Below are 20,484 nucleotides of genomic sequence, written 5' to 3'. Positions count from 1 at the left end.
TAGAGTCAGAAGTGGAACAGAGCTCAGTTGCAATCTCATGACACTCACATTATGGCACACCTGCATATACAACTAGGGCTACGTGTGAGTGTATTCTCCCACACACAGAGCAGTGGAAATGTGTTCTCTAGCGTAATGAATTACACTTTACCATCTGGCAGTCCAACGGACGAATCTGGGTTTAGCGGATGCCAGCAGAACGTACAGTGCCAACTAAAGTTTAGTTGAGAGGCTGTTTTTATATGGTTCAGGCTAGGTCCCTTAATTCCATTGAAGGGAAATCTTAACACTACAGCATACAATGACATTCTAGACAATTCTGTGCTTCTGACTTTGTGGAAGGTCCTTTCCTGTTTCAGCATGACAATGCCCCTGTGCACAAAGCGATGTCCATACAGAAATGGTTTGTCGAGAACGGTGTGGAAGAACTTGACTTGCACAAAGCCCTGACCTCAACCCCATCGAAAACCTTTGGGATGAATTGGAACACCAACTGTGAGCCAGGCCTAATCGCCCAACATCAGTGCCCGACCTCACTAATGCTCGTGGCTGAATGGAAGCAAGTCCCTGCAGCAATGTTCAAACATCTAGTGGAAAGCCTGCCCAGAAGAGGAGAGGCTGTTATAGCAGCAAAAAGGGAGGGGGGGGGGGGACCAACTCCATATTAATGCCCATGATTTTGGAACGAGATGTTTAAAGAGCAGGTGTCCATATACACTACATGACCAAATGTATGTATATGGGTAAGGTGACTAGACATCAGGATATTTGAAAGAGTAGCAGCGATGTAAATTAAGATTTTATGGCAGTGTGTTTGCGTAGTCAGTATAAATGTGTGTGCTTGTTGTGTGTTGAGTGAGTGTGTAGAGTTCTACAAGTGTGCATAGAGAGTGTAAAAATAAAATTCAAGGGTCAACTCAGAGAATGGCTACACTGACTGTTAGCTATTTAGCAGTTTTATGGCTTGGGGATAGAAGCGGTTTGTGTCAGACTTGATGCACCAATACTGCTTGCTGTGCGGAAGCAGAGAAAAGTTTGTGGTTTGGGTGGCTGGAGTGTAATGTTTTTTCTGACCTTCCTGTCACACTGCCTGATAGAGGTCCTGGATGGCAGGGAGCTTGGCCCCGGTGATGTACTGGGCTGTCTGCACCACCCTCTGTAGCACCATGCGATTGAGGATGGTGCTGTTGCCATACCAAGCAGTGATGCAGCCAGTCAAGATTGCACTCAATGGTGCAGTTGTAGTTTGAGGATTCTAGGGCCCTTGCCAAATCTTTTCAACTTCAAACTTGGGGGGGGGGGGGGGGGGTCATCGCATGCGAGTCCTTAGTGATTTGGACACTGAGGGACTTGAAGCTCTAAACCAACTTCCCCTGCAGCCCTGTCGATGTGGACGTGCTGCCCCCGTTTCCTGTAGTCCACGATCAGCTCCTTGGTCTCACTGATGTTGATCGAGAGCTTGATGTCCTGGCACCATACGGTCAGGTCACTAACCTCCTCCCTGTAGGCGGTCTCATCGCCAGTGATCAGGCCTACCACCATCAGTAAACTTGGTGGTGCTGGAGTCATGCGTAGACCGCACAGTCGTGGGTGACTGCTTATAGCTTATTCTTTCAGTAGTAAATTTTCCCTACCAAACAAGTGTTAAGGTGGCCAAGCGGATTATGAATCTAAGAGCACTACAATCAGAGTTAACTGGCATTAATAAAATGACGTTTAATTTAAAGTGCCACATTTTATTAGTTGTATGTACAGGATACACATGGTATACACAGTCCAATAGAATGCTTACTTACAGGTTCCTTCGACAATGCAACATTTGGCACAACAAATTGGCATAAGTGAGCAAATGAAGTCTAATGACCTTGGCATGACCTGAGTCATGAAGCAAAAACACTGCTTATTGTTTAGTCTCAGCAGCTACTCAGATGTAAATAAGCTCTCAAGAGCATCGGATGTCCGAGCAACCGTGACTGGCAGCTCGCCCATCCGCAATATGACAATGAGCCTCTCTAGGGGGTTAAAACGGGCCATTCAGCAGCGGGTGAGTATGTGTGGGATGAATGGTGGCTGTTCCTGACAGGACAACCTGGGCTCAAGAGTATTTTCTATTATTCTTGATGGAAATCCAAGGGATTCCATTTAGTGTGACACATTTCGTATGGTATGTATTAAATGTGTGGTTGTCCATCACCCATTTCATATGATATGTTAAGAATTTGCTAAACAGAAAATATTTTACAAATTTTCCTAAATGTTTGATATGTTACAAATTCTAGCTAGCTGGCAAATATTTGCTAGGCTTTATTGTTAAGGTTAGGAGTTAGGTTAAAGGGTTAAAATGCTCAAGTTTTCCGTGATAAGATTAGAATTCACAACCTTTGGGTTGCTAGGCGTTTGCTTTATACGCCCACCCATCCATGTAACCATACCAAACTTATGTAGGTATCCCGGGTTCACGTTTACTATGCTACGTCTAGTCTGAGACCAGGCAGGACAGGAGGCATGCCAGTGTGACTCAGATGTTATTATGGTGAACAATAAATGCTTTTGTATGTCATTTGGGATGTTTTGAGAGTTGCTTTTATGAAAAAGCATTAGTCAAATTAAGTTGCAAAACGTTTCGGCTGTTGCAAAATCGTGTGCAATGGAAACTGGTTATGTTAACTTTAGGAACCAAAGAGAAAGAAACTGAGTACCCTTCCTGAATTTGTCTTAACTCCAAAAGTAAAACGCATTGTAACTTAAGGGTTTGCTGCAAAACGTTTTGAAACGAAATAAAAATGAAGACCCTTACGTGTGTGTACAAAATGTAGGGAATAGTCTGTGTTTGCATGCACCCGACTGTGAAAAACCGCAACGTTTTCGAGCATAACTGTATACAATAATAAGGTCTATGTACAGGCTCAACTTCTCATAACATGCCGCTCGCTTCAAACTGGCATGGCCTCATTGCACTTCGGAAAGTGAGACTATTCTGAATACACTGGAATTGAGAGAAAGACCAAGTATCTTTGGAGAAACCTCACCGTTGAGATTGGTGTTGACCATGACGTACAGGTGCTCTCCTGGGTACGCGGTAAAATCGCGTGAGATTGCATGGAGACTGATTGACGGGTATTTCAAATTAAACCCCATTCCAGACCCATCGAACCATGATACACATCTGGGGAGAGATTAGACAATGTAATTAAAAATACATTTTACGCACTTTAGGTAGCCAATATGAGGAAAGGCCTTTGTCAAACACATACTAGTCGATTTCAATCAAATCGCGCAGTTTATTGATGAATAATCTGGAAACACTCACGTTTCTGCAATGTACAGAGTTCCTGGTCCAAGCCCTTCGCCATTCCAAACAGCGGTGATTTCACCTTGATTGTACCGTATTCCTTCACTTGGAGGAGATACGTTTTTCAGATTCACCATCGTGGCTTCCCTGTCCTCCCAACCCGCATGGAGTGAATTAAACATGTTGATCGGATAGTTTCCACATATCTGCAGATTTACAAACAAAGATGTATAATGTCCGGAGAATTATGAGGTTACCTGGACAATTCGGTTACGAGAATGACACTGCGCTCCTTTAATTGCCTTGCTGTGTTCTGAAAGTCTTTTCAGGCCCCTTTCCGATGGTTGTTTAACTCCAAACGAACTGCTTTCCACACCAGTTTCTGTAGTTGGCGGAGCGTAGTCTAATTAAGATTTGGGCGGGGCAGCCGATTTATCCTATGAGCGCTGTAATTTGGTTGTTTATAAAGTGGGCTAGTTCGTTTGAAAAGGCCCAGTGCTCCGGGTATGCGGAGTGTGTGTAGACCATTCCATTGGTACGTAAAAGACCTATCCAATCCACCCGGGGCACCCGACCATGCAAAACAAACTCGCAAATAAACCATACAGAAATTTAATAACAACTAGGGGTGCACTTGAGCCAAAAATCCAACTAAAATAGACAAGTATTTTCCAGAAATGACCTAATTTGACAGAAAGAGGCACACCGATTAGCAACAAAAAAACCACCTAAAATATTGTTTTCATGAGTTAAGATGTGTAAATAAACCATACATCAACCACACAAGTTAACATTTCTGGAGAAATAGCAAGTAAACTTAAATTAATGCATCTTTAAGGAAACATGCCCCCTCAACACTTTCTCCAGATGTTCTCAAATCAAATGTATTATAAAACCCTTCTTACATCAGCTGATATCTCAAAGTGCTGTACAGAAACCCAGCCTAAAACCCCAAATAGCAAGCAATGCAGGTGTAGAAGCACGGTTCTCAAGTGGACATGCCTGCATTAGTCAGAAAGCTGATTGTATCAATATTTCACACCATCATGCTGTCCTCTCCCTTTTCAAGAGACAGACAACAAGTTGGCCTACCATTCCTTGTTTAAAAAAGCTTTTTATTATGACAAATGTACAGATCGTATTAATATGAAAGAAAATAGAGTAAAGTTAACAAAAAGGTATTGAAGAGTAACAGACAAAACATAGAAAACCAATCTACAAGCTAATGTTGATATACCAGACCTACAGTATAGTTGTCTCCCCAGTCTTCCAATTCTACCTGTAATAAACAATAATAAGGAACAAACACTTTTGAATCATTGGCACCAACTTCCCCCTGGCAGAGGACTGCCTGTGTGTCAGACTGCCCCTCCCAACTAGTGTACCTTTATGTGATCATTTGCTCCAACAGATTTGTCATTTAAAATGAAGTAGGTCCACCATGTCATACTCATGAAATACAGGTGATAAACGTAATCTCTTGAAAACATTACATCAGACATTTTTTTCATCCCAAAACAATGGTAAACTAACCCTAGTCATTTGCATATGATTCCCACAATGCAACTGCCAGTAGACGCTTTGGGGCAGTCCAACTAATGGTGCGGTAACTCAAGTCAATATTATCATGTTAGTGGAGTGCATTGCAGGCAGCTCAGAAATGATTTTTAATTAGCCTCGGAAATCTTCCTTCACACGGAAGTATTAAAAACATTGTGTGATTAACCAAGACTAATAAGAAGTTTACCATTGGTGATGAACACATGCCAACACTTCTTTACAAAAGACACATTTACAAGCAGGCTTAATTTCTTAATTAGAGCGCATTTATCTTGAACTTTTCCCATGATTCTGACGATGGCCACCTTTGTGTCCAGGGTCATGTTCATTGGGGCACAACTGAAAATTAAAACAAGGGCTTCATATTGGACAAGTTCAGTTAGCACCTCCCCATTTCACTCTGTTTTCTACCATTTTATGCTTACTGAACACAACTCATCAGTCCTGCCAGGTGTCGTCCTTGCCTCCAGTGGTTGGTTCATGCTCTCTTGTTCAGTAGCAAGACACAAGGAACACTGCTGAGCAAAAGAGTGTAGAGGTCTGTGACTATTGAACCTTGTAAATCCTTAAGGTGGCCAACGCATCTGCACATAACAAAATAACATCCAACAAACATGCCAGATATCCAATGAATTCATTACAAAAAAGTGGTGCCAATATCACAACCCCTCTACAAGGAAAACTATTATAAACAGATGCAATCATAAATAATTGCCAAATATATTTATTTCCATGATAAAAGAAAATGCCTCTAAATATACATTACAGCAAAAACTAGATATACACACTAACATTAGAGGTCAATTTATGGTCTGAACCATTTCCCCAAACAAGTTGCATTCTGGTATTTCATTCCCTAACAAAGATGAATCCAGCCTGCCGTTTATCCATAATCTTCTTTTGATTCAAGGCCAGAGCCTGTATTCAGTCTCAGAGTAGGAGTGCCGATATATGATCAGTTGCATTTTAGATCATTATGAATAATATGGACAGCAGTCCTACTCTGAGAAACTGCTTGAACATAGGCCCAGAAAGGCAGTGATTTAACCTGACCTCAAAATGGAACCCTAAAACCAAAATGAGCTCATATTTGAGAACAGACAAAGGATAGGCTTTCTGAGATCGGAGAGGTTTATTTAGTCTCCAGTTGATGCAGTAAGATGTAGAGGGAAGACTAGAGCGAGGGTAGTGTTCTCTACAATCAACACTGGTGGTGGCAGAGGGTTCCGAAAAAGACCAGGGGACATTTAAAAAAATATATTTAAAAAAAATTTAAAAAAGTTGATGAACAACGACAGGTAGTTAGGTGTATACTCAGTAAGTACCTTTACTTCAAGGTTTTGAACCTACATACAGTATCGACAAGAAGGTACATAGGAAACAGCCACTTGGTTTGCTAAGGAGGAAAACAATAAGTGGATGATTTGATATACATTATAAAAACACAACGTATGTAAAATAATGGTTAAAATGCTGACATGGTTATTGAGAGGAACAGAGAAAGTTGGCAGAAAATTCTGTACATAACAAATCCCTTTGAATATTAGCATATAAAAAATTCTAAAACATGGGCATTTAATCCATTGATAGTGTTGGCAGCACACAAATTATATTTATACGTACACAAAAACTAAACTAGGGTTTTTAGAAACATATGCACACAGAGGTGAGAAGATCAGGGTTGGTCTACTCTAGTTGGTGACATTAAATACACTCAAACCTCCATGTAAAGGAAAGTCTTGTCAATGTGGTGGTAGTTAACACATTTTAATGTTGATTAAATGACACCTGTAATTTGGCGTGATGCACTGAGGAGCTAGCTGCCTTAATAGTGTTTAACAATAATTAAAAACGGTTAAAAATACCACTTGATGGGAACGTTTGATAAAAATAAAAACAGGATATAGGCTGCAGTACAACATTTCAATACTTTGGGTAAAAACAATTAACCAAATCCATGAGAAACACTCTTTTGGAGATTGTATTTTCTAGAAAGTATGGGATCGGTTGGGGGGTCTGGTCTCCCAGTCTGTCAGTTAAAAAAAGCTGTTTCTAGCATGATGATGACAATGGTTCTGCATCATGTTTTCCTATGGGAATTCTGACTTAAACTGTTATGCTCATGCTTTTTCATCCAGTGCTTGTTTTAAATGGTCTATAAAAGAAAGTGGGAAACCTGTGTAATGGTTTAGCTTATCAAACAAATGACTAATAGAATTGAACACATCAAAACAAATAATAAATAGTTTGATCGATGTAAGAGGATTAAAATGCGGAATTCAAATATCTAAAAAGTGAAAGACATTCATATTTAAAGTATGGAGTAAAGAGCAGGGGGAAAAAACAACGATTGGTTTCCAGCAGTTGATCCACAAAACGATGTTAATTTAAGTCGTAAATGGAATGCAGTTTGACCCCTGACATCTATTCTCATAAAAATGTTGAACAACAATACACATCTACATCCTACCAACAAACAATTAATGTCATACAATAAAATGTTGTCTTTGCCAGGCAGGAATACTGAGAGGTGCCTCTCAGAACAGGAAGTCATGGGTCATGTTCATTAGGTCACACAACAGAAAATCAGCGTTTCTTAAATGGACAAGGCAAGGTAGTCCCTCTCGGTCTGTCGGTTTTCTGCCGTTTGGGGCCTAATGAACACAACCAAGAATTTGGGAGATGGACTCTTTGTATGTGGGGGTAGTGGATGGACCCCTGAGTAGACAACCCTGGAAGTTGGCTGGAGAAACAGGTAGGTTGATTTGTGTGTCATTTACGGTCAAGTGTCTGACCCACATGTCCATCGGTGACCGAGTACAGAGGATAAGACAATGCAAAGTAACGTGCCACTTAACAACCTTCGGAGTTAGTGCTCTCAATGACTGTACAATCACACTGCGAAAGGTGTGAAGAAAATGAACTTTCCCCCGTAAGACGTCCAGTTCATACGGATGGATGGGGTCATACTAATGGGGGGGACAAGGAGGATGAATAAAACAATTTTATAATAAGGACAGGACAAACATTTTTAAAAAATACTACAGAAAAGAACAAACGTACAACTTGGGTTTTTACAACATATCACTGTTGCAGACAAAGTCCACCAGGTCTGTGACTCCCAGCAGGTCATCCTCATCATCATCCTGTGGTGCCAACTCCAGTCCATTGGGCGCTATGGCGACAGCTGTGGCCCCAGGTTTTTGGGGCCCAATGTGAGCCAGGCCCTCTAGGGCCTTGATGGGACACTGTCCGTTGGTGGGGGGATGCAGCTCCACCAGGCTGTAGTCCAACGGGCTGGCTCCCTTCCCCAGCACTTCCCCTTCCTCCTCTTCCCTGGTTTCTTTCGTCTCCTTCTCCTCCTCCTTGTCAGAGTCGTCCGAGTCGATGCGGTTCACACGCTTGCGGACAGGACGTTCTCCCTCCGATGATTCATCGGAATCGTGGTCGTCATCGTCCTCCTCAGAGGCTCGCCGCCGTTTCAGCGAAAGTCGTCTGCGGTGCTGCTGGGACTCTTTTTCGGATGAGTCGGCCCTCCTCTTTAACCTAGTCCTCTCCCTCTCGCTGTCATCGGAGCCTCTGGAGGAGCTCGCTGAAAGAACCAGGTACATGGAAACAATGGACGTTAAATAAAACCATATTATTGTTAATATCAGTTAAAGTGACGGCAAGTGAGGACACGTTAAATAAATAAATAAATTAGCCAACTAACTACAGTTTACACACATCCTACAGAGAACCTATGCTAATAGCGGGGTCGGTGAGGCAAAGAGCGCACGTTTAGAAAAAAAATGTCTGCCTGACCTTCGCTGTCTGAACTGGCGAGGCGCCGCCACGGTTTGACTTTGTCACGGTTTGTGTTGGCCTTGGAGCCGTCAGAGTCTCCGGACGACTCGCAGTAGTTGACCTGCTTCGTCGTCTGACTCCGGCGGGATCGGCGTCGGCTACAGTCCAGGTCGCTATCGCTGAACTCGCTGGAGCCCTCTGACACTAGTTACACAGGGCAACACAGAAAGAGAGCCACATCACATACCTATAGGTTTTCAAAAGGACAATTACAAAATCAACACAGTTTTCAGCCATTAAAATCAAAAGATGGATCCACATCCGACACAATTGGCTGTGTCTAACCAGTGTACTGAAGGCCTCAACTCCAAATGAATGGAACTGATAAGCGCCACAAATCAGGACCTTTTCAATTAATTTTGGATTACGGCATAAACCTGAATCAACAAAACAGATGGCCTGGAACTTGTCCCAAGAGAAGACCACTTTTGAGATCTGAAAACATCTAACAAAGTTTGATTCTGGAATGTAATGTCCTTTCAAACCACAGAGGAAATGACGATGCCAACGTACCCATTTCTTCCTCACTCGTCTCCTCTTCATCGTCCGCGTACCTTCGTGGTGTGCGGCGCCGTCGCAGCTGAGCACTCCTCTGACGTTTGGCTGGCCTCCTTGTCCTGGCGGTTCTGCGTTGTGTGCTGCCGAAGTCGCTGTCGTCATTGGAGTCGACTGCCACTTCGCTCTCTGCATCGCTCTTCCCCGACGCCACAAACTCCTCTTCCTCCGTACTACATGAAAAAGTGTGCAGTGGAGAGAGAAAAAAACAGAAGAATTGAGTGATAATGATGGATGTAATAGCCATCAATGAAGTGGAACCTTGGCTTCTGTTCATTATGGCACACAATGGGAAATGTTTAAAAACATTTTGCAGTGGAAAACAAAAAAAGTCCAGGTAGTCCCTCCGCGTTTCAGTCCGTTGTCTTCCATTTGGTACCTTATGGACACAACCTCCCTGTTGTGATTCATGAACCCCTACCTCCCACTTTCCTAATGAACCTACCTGTCACTGAGACGGAACTCGTCCTCGCTCTCTTCCTCCTCCATAGTGCTGTCGCTGTCCAGGTCGTTGAGACGCCGGCGCTTCTTCCTGCGCTGGCTGGCGTTGGGCCGCGGTAGGCACCCATTCTCCTTGCCCTCGCCACCCTCTCCTGCTGCCAGGATAGTGGACATGTCCTTCCCTCTGCTATGGCCTGTGATGTTGGCCATGTCCTTGCCTCGACCAGCTCCTGTAGAGGGCAGCACATGATAACATTTAGACCCAATCCAACAGGCACACAAAGATTGTTTGCAGGCTACACAAGTTAAAAAGCTCTGAGGCTGCCTTTCTTTCAGAGAAAATCCCTCTTTTACCCTCGTTCACTCCTCCTGACAGAACTGATAGGAGTGGATATGTATACGAGGGCAGAGAGGGAACATCTATCTTAGGATGAAATACAGCCTCAGACTTGACTCTTCGTAACCCTTATTAAAGGAGTGCACAATTATTAGGGCATCTGAGCAAGCACCATGTTAGCACCATGTTTGCACCATGTTTGCACAGATGAAATGATGCAGCCAAAAATGATTTCAGAACATCAATAAAATGCAGCATAAACTATTGAATGAAAGTCATAATTCTGGGACTTGGTTGCCATATTCCATAATGTTCTCCTACCTCCACCATCAGCCTCTCTGATGTCTTCTTCAATTGCCTCCTCAATAGCCTCATCAAATTCATCAAACCTGCAAACAAGACGTTGAAATTATTCAGGGAATTTATCCGCCACCATACTGAAACAATAAATAAAGACCAGCCACACACAATGTTCTGATAACCATCAGTTCAGTACAGACGTCATACCTGTAGCTTATGCTTTTCTTTGCCCTTGTGGACCTTCGACCCCAGCTCTTGGTTCGCTCTTTCTTCTCCTTCTTCACCACCTCTTCCTCCCTTTCTTCCTCTACCTCCAACTAAAAATGACAGTTGGCAATGTGTCAGTTCACAGTACAATATAGGAAGCAAACATTTATGCTGACATCAGTCTTGGCTAGGCAATGAACAGTGTGACAGACCATCTTACACAGATGTCCTCCAAACACACTGAATTCTGGATGTGTTGCAATTGACTTCCATGATGGTATAACCATAGCAACCAAATGCTGCCTACCGAGGGAGTGATGATGTTTTCAACACTGATTCCAACATAGACCAACCGCTCTTTTCTGGAGGGATAAAATAAAATAATTTAAAACAACTTTATGAGCTACATTATCTTCCTGTTGTCATTTGTCATGGTTCAGAGGTTGATACCGTCGCTCGGCGCGCTCCCTCTTTTTCAGGGAAGCGTCGAGATTAGTAAGCTGCTCCTCAAGCTTGTCACAGAGCAGCTTCTGCAGGGGTCACAAGGAGAGAAGCGTAGGAATGTCAAATAATACCACACATAAAGCAAGCCATTAGTTTAAAACAATAATGTGGCTAGCATCCAAACTGTAGTGCAACTACCAATTGTTTACCATCTGGTGGTTACTTACATGTTGGCAGGGTGGGCAGAACCACTCCCCGTCTGGGATGATCATGAGAGGGGGTCTGAGGCAGGCCGTGTGGTAGCCGCTATCGCACGAGTCACACAGCAAAATCTGTGAGGGGAACACAAAGGTGTATTAGCTGGAACACATTATTTTGTAGTCTTATCAGTCAGTTTAGATACATATTATGAATATAGTATAACCACTGACAGCCCACTAGAGTTGGGGTCAATTCCATTTCAATTCAGAAAGTACACTGAAATTCCTATTTTAATTCTCTTCAATGCATTTAAAATAACAAACACGTGGAATTGGAATTTGATTTACATTCTGCATTGACTGAAACTTATGTGGAATTGACCAGAACCCTGCAGCCAACCATGCGGGCAATTCCATTATAATTATCACAACTATATGCTACCCATTGTGCCATTTATTGAGCTGAGAAAATAGGGATCACATTTTCAGGACCCACCAGCTCAGGATGGTTGGGGAAGCCGCAGTGTTTACAGGGGTCATCGTTAGGAGGGAGGTCATCATCCGAGGAGGTGTCAGAATCGTCGCTGTGCCTCTCTCTGTTCCTCTTCCTCCTCTTGCCCCTCTCCACCTTAAAGCTCTCATCACTGTTGTCCTCCTCACTCTCCTCTTCGCTCGACTCACTTTCGTCGTCTTCACCAGAATCATTATTTTTGCGCCTTTGTGTTCGAGTGTTGGACCACCGGGTCTTTCTCCTCCGTCGCCCCTGAAAACATATGTCATCTTGACAGCCAAATCATAAACACAGACATTCTAACTTTTGGGTTACATGAAGCTAATGTAGGACAGCATACACATAAGTTCCTGATGGCTGACAATGTGTGAATCCCTGATCTAAAAGACACTGTTGATCCAAAAACATGCATTCACAATCCAACATATGAATGTAGAAATATCTGCAGTCACTGAAAAAAACATACCTTAGATTTGTACAGTCCATCTTGATCAACCTTCTCTCTCGGTTTCCTCTGAACAGTTTTCTCCTCATCACCCTTCTCTACAGGGGGTGTGGCCTCTTTCTTCTCCATCCTCCTGTCCTGGAACTCCACCCCCTTAGCGGTCGGCCTGCAGATCCTGGGTGACCTCCTCAGGGATCTCCCAGTCTCACCAGTATCTGACCCAGAGTCCCTCTCCTTTCTCTGGAGCTCAGCTCTCCTCCGGTGGGTAATCCCGCGTATTTTCAGGCGAATTCCCTCCTCTTGGATCTCTGATGTTGTTCCCGCATCCTTTTTTTCACCCTTGTCCTCATCCTCTTTGTTATCATCTTCCTCAGACCCCTCACTTGCTTTTGCCTGACCCAATTTCTCTTCTACCGTTGAATTTTTGTCATCTTTCTCAGTTCCATCATCCTCCTTTTTGTCATTTTTCTTAGGATGATCAGGCTTACTCCCATCCTCTTTTGGGGGGAATCCCTGTGTTGTGGCATCTTCCTTGATTACTTTGTCCTGGCTTTTGTCCGTCTCACCCTCAGTGAGAGATGATGCCTTCTTACTAATAGCCTGTTTTTCTGATGATGCATCACAGTTCATGGGCTTTGGGTGTTTGATAGGGTTGGTCTCAGACTTCACTCCACTTTTAACAGCCTTTTTTGGCCAGCCTTTTTCAGCATGTCCCTTGATCTTTATGTTGTCATGTGTTGACTTTTCCGAACGCATTTCCATAGGCTCCTCCTGTTTCACCTCCACTGGGACAGACTTTTTGAGAGAGGGTAATTGCTTGGCGTCCTGAAAGGTGACAAGTTTCTCTCCTTTTTCTGCAACTGGCTTTGTGTCTGCCAGTTTCTCAGTTTCTTCAGTGTCTGGTTTCTGTCCCCTAGAAGATAGAACAATCTTTTTAGAGGTAGTCTCTGTGTTTTTAGCCGATTTCTCAGCGACTTTAGGGGTAGGTGTAGCGGATTTAGCAGACTTCTCTGCATCTTTAGGGGTAGGTGTAGCGGATTTAGCAGACTTCTCTGCATCTTTAGGGGTAGGTGTAGCGGATTTAGCAGACTTCTCTGCATCTTTAGGGGTAGGTGTAGCTGATTTAGCAGACTTCTCTGCATCTTTAGGGGTAGGTGTAGCAGATTTAGCAGACTTCTCTGCATCTTTAGGGGTAGGTATAGCGGATTTAGCAGACTTCTCTGCATCTTTAGGGGTAGGTGTAGCTGATTTAGCAGACTTCTCTGCATCTTTAGGGGTAGGTGTAGCTGATTTAGCAGACTTCTCTGCATCTTTAGGGGTAGGTGTAGCGGATTTAGCAGACTTCTCTGCATCTTTAGGGGTAGGTGTAGCGGATTTAGCAGACTTCTCTGCATCTTTAGGGGTAGGTGTAGCGGATTTAGCAGACTTCTCTGCATCTTTAGGGGTAGGTGTAGCTGATTTAGCAGACTTCTCTGCATCTTTAGGGGTAGGTGTAGCGGATTTAGCAGACTTCTCTGCATCTTTAGGGGTAGGTGTAGCGGATTTAGCAGACTTCTCTGCATCTTTAGGGGTAGGTGTAGCGGATTTAGCAGACTTCTCTGCATCTTTAGGGGTAGGTGTAGCGGATTTAGCAGACTTCTCTGCATCTTTAGGGGTAGGTGTAGCTGATTTAGCAGACTTCTCTGCATCTTTAGGGGTAGGTGTAGCTGATTTAGCAGACTTCTCAGCGACTTTAGGGGTAGGTGTAGCTGATTTAGCAGACTTCTCAGCGACTTTTGGGGTAGGTGTAGCTGATTTAGCAGAATTCTCTGCATCTTTAGGGGTAGGTGTAGCTGATTTAGCAGACTTCTCTGCATCTTTAGGGGTAGGTGTAGCGGATTTAGCAGACTTCTCTGCATCTTTAGGGGTAGGTGTAGCAGATTTACCAGACTTCTCTGCATCTTTAGGGGTAGGTGTAGCAGATTTACCAGACTTCTCTGCATCTTTAGGGGTAGGTGTAGCTGATTTAGCAGACTTCTCTGCATCTTTAGGGGTAGGTGTAGCTGATTTAGCAGACTTCTCTGCATCTTTAGGGGTAGGTGTAGCTGATTTAGCAGACTTCTCTGCATCTTTAGGGGTAGGTGTAGCTGATTTAGCAGACTTCTCTGCATCTTTAGGGGTAGCCAATTTCTCTGCGTCTTTAAGTGCTGCCGATTTAGCATATTTCACTGTATCTTTAGGCATTGCTGATTTCTCTGTGTCTTTTGGGGTAGCACATTTCTCTGCATCTTTAGGGGTAACCAATTTAGTAGATTTCTCTGTGTCTTTAGGGGTAGCACATTTCTCTGCATCTTTAGGGGTAACCGATTTCCCAATATCTTTAGGGGTAGCCGATTTCTCTACCTTTTTGGGTTCACCCAGTTGTGATTGGGTTGTTTTCTCAGAGACGTCTGCCATCTCCATGTCTTTTGGTCCAGATTGTGTCTTAGTTGCTTTAGCAACAGTTCCCATTTCATCTTTACAGATAGACGCTGAGAAATCTTCCTCCAGGACAGCTTTTTTATTCACCTCAGCGGCAGCCTTTGCATCTATGCCTACAGCAGGTTTCTCCTTGGTGACAGCTGACATTTTATTGTCTTTAGGGTTATCACATTTCTCTGTATGTTTAGATGCCTCTGGTTTCACTGTCATTTTAATGACCAACGATTTATCAGTCTCTTTAATGCTCTCCAGTTTCTCTGCTTCTTTATTGGAAACTGGTTTGTCTGCCTTTTTAAGGAATGAGGACGTATTGGTCTCTTGAGAGATGGCCAGGTTCTCAGCATCTTTACTCTTTTCTGAAAGCTCTGTCTTTTTAATTACAGAAGTTTTGATATCTTTAGAAACATCACATTTCTCTACACCCTCTTTGTCGGGTGGTTTCTCTGTATTTTTTACGACTGTTGGCATCTTTATGCATTTAGAGTAGTCTGGTTTCTCTGTAATTGGGTCAGGTCTCCCGGTTTGTTTAGTAATGACTGAGGTTTCTGGGTTTTTAGGGTTTGACCACTTTTCTGTACCTTTTGTGCAGGGTGGTTTTTCCATATCTTTCACGACAGAAAGGGGATAACCGCCCTTATTGACAACTGTTTTGTCAATTTCCTTAGAGACAGCTGACTTGACCTCTTGAGAGGTAATGGATGAATCTGTTCCTTTAGTTTCATCTGGTTTCTGTGACTTACTAGACAAAGGGTTTTCATCGGTTTCTATTGATGTATAGGTCGTGTGTTCTGTACGACACACTTTTAGATCCCACTTGGATACCTTGACATTTTGTTCCTCTTTACAATCAGAGTGCTTCTCCGGTGGGCTTGTTGCATCCTTAGATGAAGTCAATGGCTTTGTCATTAGAGGGGACGGAGATTTAGCCTCTTTCAAGGCAGATTTTTTTACTTCCTCTGAATCTTCAGTGCTTTCCTTTTCTGCTGGAACCATTTTCTGTAGACTTGTTTCATTGGCCATGGCCACCTCAGTGTTGCTTGCCATCTCCTCTTTCTCCTTGTCCAGGTTTATTTTCTCTTTTGCACTAGCTTCACGTTCTTCCCCAGCAGCAGCTTTTGTTTGCTGTTTTTTGCCATCAACAGAGTCTCTTAAACCATTATTGACGCTTTTTTCTGTTGTAGGCTGAGCATCACCATTCATTTGATCACTTATACACTCTATCGTCCCCACCGGGGCATCAGAGATCTCTTTACTTGTCTCCTCAACTTCAGGAGTTTCTTTGACAGGAGCAACAGATGGGTTTCGCACAAAGATACTACTGCCACCGCCACTATTATTATCAACATTTTCACAAAGTTTCATCTCTCTCTTTTTCAATGGGATTTTGGCCTGCTGGTCATTCTTCATGGCCCTTTGGAGTTCATTTGCAGTCTTCCTCTTGGCTTCATCTGTCTGTTCTGTTTGTGATGTCAGACAGGGTTTCTCTGCAAGAGGCTCTGTAGCATTTGTGGCTGTGCTCTCCTTGGATTCTGACACCTCCATTGGCTCTTCTTTGATGGCCCGGGTGTTTATGTTGACCTTGTCATCCACCATAGGCTCCTCTGATTGGCTTTTTGACTCTGACTCATCTTTGAGGCCATTCAATGAGGATTTGGCATCTGATTCGTCTAGCTGTGATTCCTCTTTTTCTGTAATCTCGGTTTTTGGAGAGACTAAAGAAGTTGTTCCCTTGGAGGGTTTGTCCTCTTCATCCTCTGAGGTATCCTCTGTCTTTTTAACTTCCCCTATAGGATAAAAGGTATAAATAGGAATTGCAGTTACAACAGAATGATATATTCATAGAAAATAAAAGTACAAGATTTAGAACTACATCTATCAGGGAAATAAGTTGTTTACCTTTGACAATATCAATATCATGAAAATGTTTGTGAGTAAACAACAAATAACAGACAACATTATTGGTGTAACAAGCCTTGTTGGCATAACACTACCTTCTCCCCCAGTATATTTTTTCGCCTCATCTTCCTCCTCTCCTTCTTTCTTTGTCAACAGTGCTGGGTCGATTTGAGTCTTTAGCAGTGCCAGGATCTCAGCCAAGCTGTTTCTGTCTCTGTATAGAGATGGATAATTCAAATAACTCTTTCCAGTTTAGTAATCTTGTAGTAAAATTACATATAAACCAAGTAATCTATGATCCACCTGGAATACAAGACCTTTGACATTTAGGCTCTGCAGTACAACAATATGCATCTTTCCTCCCCTGAATCACACCCGGCCCATCATTCCAATGGTTCCACAGTACCTGACAATGCACTTCCAGGAAGACCCGTCCAGGTCGTCCTGCTCCTCCACATAGACCCTCACATTCTTGTCCTGGTCAAGTTGGAACCAGTACATCAGGCCATCTTTGTCCTTGCCAATGGGGAGAAGCCGCATCTGATCAGGATCCTCCTCATTGATTGCTGTCTTGAACTTTACATTGTCATCAAACTGGCATTCACACAAATGCTGGATAGAAAAGAGAGAAAGTATGAGAATGTTGCACTTAGGGGGAAATAATTATGTTAGTAGGGCTGCATTATATATATATATATATATATATATATATATATATATATTTCTCTCTTCTTTTTTTTTTACTAGGAAAGTCAGTTAAGAACAAATTCTTATTTTCAATGATGGCCTAGGAACAGTGGGTTAACTGCCTGTTCAGGGGCAGAACGACAGATTTGTACCTTGTCAGCTCGGGGATTTGAACTTGCAACCTTCCGGTTACTAGTCCAACGCTCTAACCACTAGGCTACCCTGACCAAATATATTGCAATATTTTTTATGGAATATTGCAACAGCAATATGACTTGCAATACAACAACACACCTGGGCGAACTGCACAAGTTATGTCCCACCACCACTGGCATTACTATTTTCAGAGAATTTACTTTTGTACCATACAGAAGAAAGGCCTTATTTAAGAACGTGAAAATCGGTGTAATTTTTACTACCTGCATCTTGTTTGGAAATATGTTGCATGTCTTTGCATAATTATAGCTATATTGCAACTATACAGCTATATTGCAACCTTACTTTGAGGATTCCAGTCTTGTACTCCACAGACATGTCCCTGTATCCTTTATTTTCAAGCTCCCATGCCCAAGTACTGTTGAACTCATGGCACACCTGTAAGAAAGCACATTCCACCAGCCTTTGGTTAACCTCAATACTATTATCATTCAGAATGCCCAGACTCATGCCACTGCCTGTATTTTACAAAAATTGAATATATTTAAATGTGATTAATCTATAAAGCTACGCCTAACTGTATCTGAGTGTGCAGAAAATGTCCAGCCTTGTTCTGAGATCTATTTACCTTCACAAGGTACTTCTCCCATCTGTCTGCGGACACTGACTTGCCAATCTTCCTCAACAACTTCACGTGAAGGTCCACCAAGATCTTTGGAACTGAGGGGAGAGGTGGGATAATGACACCATTTGGTAAACATCAATGTTTCTCAATCACATATCACCTATTGTATAGGCCAATAAATAGCTACAGCATGTATATCTTGAATATGAATCCCACTCACACACTGTCACGAATCCATATCCTACGACATTTCATAATATGTATAGGTATTGGCCCATTAGCACTTCATTTGATATTAACTAATGCAAAACGAATTCATTTGGAGACAACGGAATTTAAATATGTTTTGATGAGAGTGGGGAATAAGAAAATAAACATTTCTTCACATATTAAAAAGAAAACTCCTGTGCACAGTTGCCCCAGTATCTGTGCGTTAAAGATGTCGCCAATGAGTCTCCTCTCTAACGCCCAGAAAGCTCTGATTCGACTGCTCTGCAAGCTTTATAATGTAAAAAATCTAAATAAATGAGTTACTTACCAAATATGGAATTTCGCTGAGCAACTATCTTCATTTACTCCTGTTATGGCAGTTATGTACTTCCAAAAAAGGTCTAAATAAACATTTACAACAACCAAAATAAATTCATCTTGGAGACCTCATTGAACTGTTGTAGACTTCCGACCTGTGCTTGGCAGTAAAGCCAGATATTGGAGGTGCGAATAGGCATTTTGTTCAGTGGGTTGTACATTTTCATTTAAACCTTTTTTGAAAGTACATACTGGACGTAAAGAAGTAAATGAAGAACATTGCTCAGCCAAACTCCATATTTGCTGAGTAACGAACGTATTTTGACATTATAACGCTTGCAGTGATGTCTATTGGGAGTTTTAATTGGAACTTCCTGGGCGTTGGAGAGGAGACAAGTCATACATCTCTAAAGTGGAGACACTGGGACAGTGCACAATACCAAAATTAAAGACGTGCATGATGCAACATGGTTTTATTTATTAAAACAATGCATTCAAAATAGTTATTTGCTAATTTCCTAACAATATAAAACAAAAACGTAACTTGACTAATACAATAATATGGAAGTATGGAATAACAATGTAGTATGTGTGATACAAACAACCAAACTCCGCCAAAATAGTTTGAATAAAGCAGACCATTCTTTGCGTAATTACAGCAGGACACCATTGAGCAGGAAGTTCTTGCGTGAGTGTGTCGTTGAGATAACAATAGAATGTGTTACAGATTGAATATCAAGCTGGGAACAACATGATTCAATTGAAGACGAAACATACTTGAGACAGACTAGTATAATGGGTTACATTACTTAAGGAAAATAGTGAAACCAAAAGACACACTGGAAGTTGGATGCTAACCATGGTACATTTAATTGCACTTTGTTTTCTCAAATACGATCCATCTAGAGTCTAGACTGATGGAAATGTTTGAAACTACAGCATTAGATGTCTAAAGTGATGTACATAATGCTGTGTCTGTCTACTGTATTTCATCCTAACCACTACCAATATAAAAAGTGCTCCATACCCTTGATAAAAAAATATTATTATTATTATTATTTTTAACCATTGAGCAGGAAGCCCAGAAGATGAGCATGCGCATGCGCAATACAGCGCGAGCGAACCACTATGCCAAAACATTCCTTAAAATGTAAACACAATGGACAATGTTGTCCTTAACGCAACACACTCAATCCTAAACCGAATAATAGGAGTACCCAATATACTTTAATAAATGTTAAAAACAGATCACCTTTGAGCAAAAGTTCAAAGCACAATATTTTCTGTAGGCTGTGTGGTGAAGTGCATTTCAGTCCCTGGCAGATAAAGGCTAGCTTGGCTGGAAAATGAATTGTCATTTAAAGCCCCAAATTTCACCGAAGCCCTTCGATCTTCGGTCAGTTCACGGTTAAACAATGCATCTATTTCACCCTGGATCCTAATAATACATCTGGGACAACAATACATGTATATAAAATGGGTTATGTTTGGAAATCACACAATAACACAACTAGTACGAACGACATAGAACACTATGCAATGTGGAGTCCCATCTTCCAACAGTAGCTCGCGCTTTTCAAACTATACCTGAGATTGTGTCTTGAAGATATCGCTCCAACTGTGGAAATGTAAGCTCCGGTAAATCAAGCAAGGTTCCATACCGCTCTAGAAAAGAGCATATCACGGCGTAGCTTGGGCATAAACCGGGGGTAGAACCCTCCGATGCTGCCGAGGCAGCCATCTTTTCCGATGGAAGAGCAGCAGACAGTAACAAAGATGGTGGATAAATGAAGATAGTTCACACAAGCCGTTTACCATTGAAACAAATGGTCAGTTCCGGTCTACTTAACTGGGTGCGTCTCTCAGACTCCAATGCGATTGCAGCTGGGCCTGGTCGGGTCTACTTAGTTCATTGACATTAATTGAACCAGGAAAATACAGCGAGTGGGGTGTCTCTTTTCCTCTTCTGTCTCTGACAGTACGTCTCGGAGGAC

General features: G+C 42.4%; 2 protein-coding genes across 6 annotated transcripts in view; both read right to left on the bottom strand.

The window, feature by feature from the left end:
- LOC109872608 (methylosome subunit pICln) overlaps window positions 1–4,578 on the bottom strand; it is a 19,114-nt gene extending 14,536 nt beyond the window's left edge. The window contains exons 1-3 of one of the 3 annotated variants that reach the window (XM_020463903.2): window positions 3,550–4,578; window positions 3,311–3,439; window positions 3,030–3,166 (exon numbers count right to left, since the gene is read on the bottom strand). In XM_020463903.2, coding sequence (XP_020319492.1) covers window positions 3,030–3,166; window positions 3,311–3,429 — 256 coding nt within the window. In that variant the 5' untranslated portion in view covers window positions 3,430–3,439; window positions 3,550–4,578. Of the gene's footprint in view, window positions 1–3,029; window positions 3,167–3,310 lie in introns of all 3 variants that reach the window. The other 2 variants (XM_020463904.2, XM_020463902.2) reach the window with 2 other exon arrangements.
- On the bottom strand, window positions 4,391–20,484 carry LOC109873406 (remodeling and spacing factor 1). 3 transcript variants are annotated; one of them, XM_031808432.1, is made up of 17 exons: window positions 20,078–20,484; window positions 17,966–18,057; window positions 17,683–17,775; window positions 16,901–17,106; window positions 16,590–16,708; window positions 14,289–16,382; window positions 12,160–14,246; window positions 11,679–11,945; window positions 11,210–11,314; window positions 10,989–11,068; window positions 10,846–10,900; window positions 10,539–10,648; window positions 10,353–10,420; window positions 9,699–9,924; window positions 9,212–9,426; window positions 8,657–8,842; window positions 4,391–8,444 (listed from the first exon to the last, which is right to left on the bottom strand). In XM_031808432.1, the coding sequence occupies exons 1-17, from the start codon at window positions 20,229–20,231 to the stop codon at window positions 7,927–7,929; spliced, it is 6,675 nt and encodes a 2,224-aa protein (XP_031664292.1). In that variant the 5' UTR covers window positions 20,232–20,484; the 3' UTR covers window positions 4,391–7,926. The 3 variants fall into 3 exon arrangements, with proteins under 3 accessions (XP_031664292.1, XP_031664293.1, XP_031664291.1); XM_031808433.1 differs by having other exon boundaries at window positions 12,160–14,204; XM_031808431.1 differs by having other exon boundaries at window positions 12,160–16,382.

Source organism: Oncorhynchus kisutch, linkage group LG28 (genome assembly GCF_002021735.2).
Source record: "Oncorhynchus kisutch isolate 150728-3 linkage group LG28, Okis_V2, whole genome shotgun sequence".
NCBI classification, from domain to species: domain Eukaryota; kingdom Metazoa; phylum Chordata; class Actinopteri; order Salmoniformes; family Salmonidae; genus Oncorhynchus; species Oncorhynchus kisutch.
Note: the sequence above shows the minus strand (reverse complement) of the source record. Positions and strands in the feature narration are given on the sequence as shown.

What these genes read in the sequence shown, in the direction of transcription:
- LOC109873406 (XM_031808431.1), bottom strand. Translation starts at nt 20,231, where the DNA reads ATGGCTGCCTCGGCAGCATCGGAGGGTTCTACCCCCGGTTTATGCCCA. An exon ending in ACAAGACTGGAATCCTCAAA is followed by an intron (nt 17,107 to 17,682) that starts GTAAGGTTGCAA and finishes TTTTCTATCCAG; the next exon opens with CATTTGTGTGAATGCCAGTT. An exon ending in CGCCAGTTCAGACAGCGAAG is followed by an intron (nt 8,445 to 8,656) that starts GTCAGGCAGACA and finishes TGGTTCTTTCAG; the next exon opens with CGAGCTCCTCCAGAGGCTCC.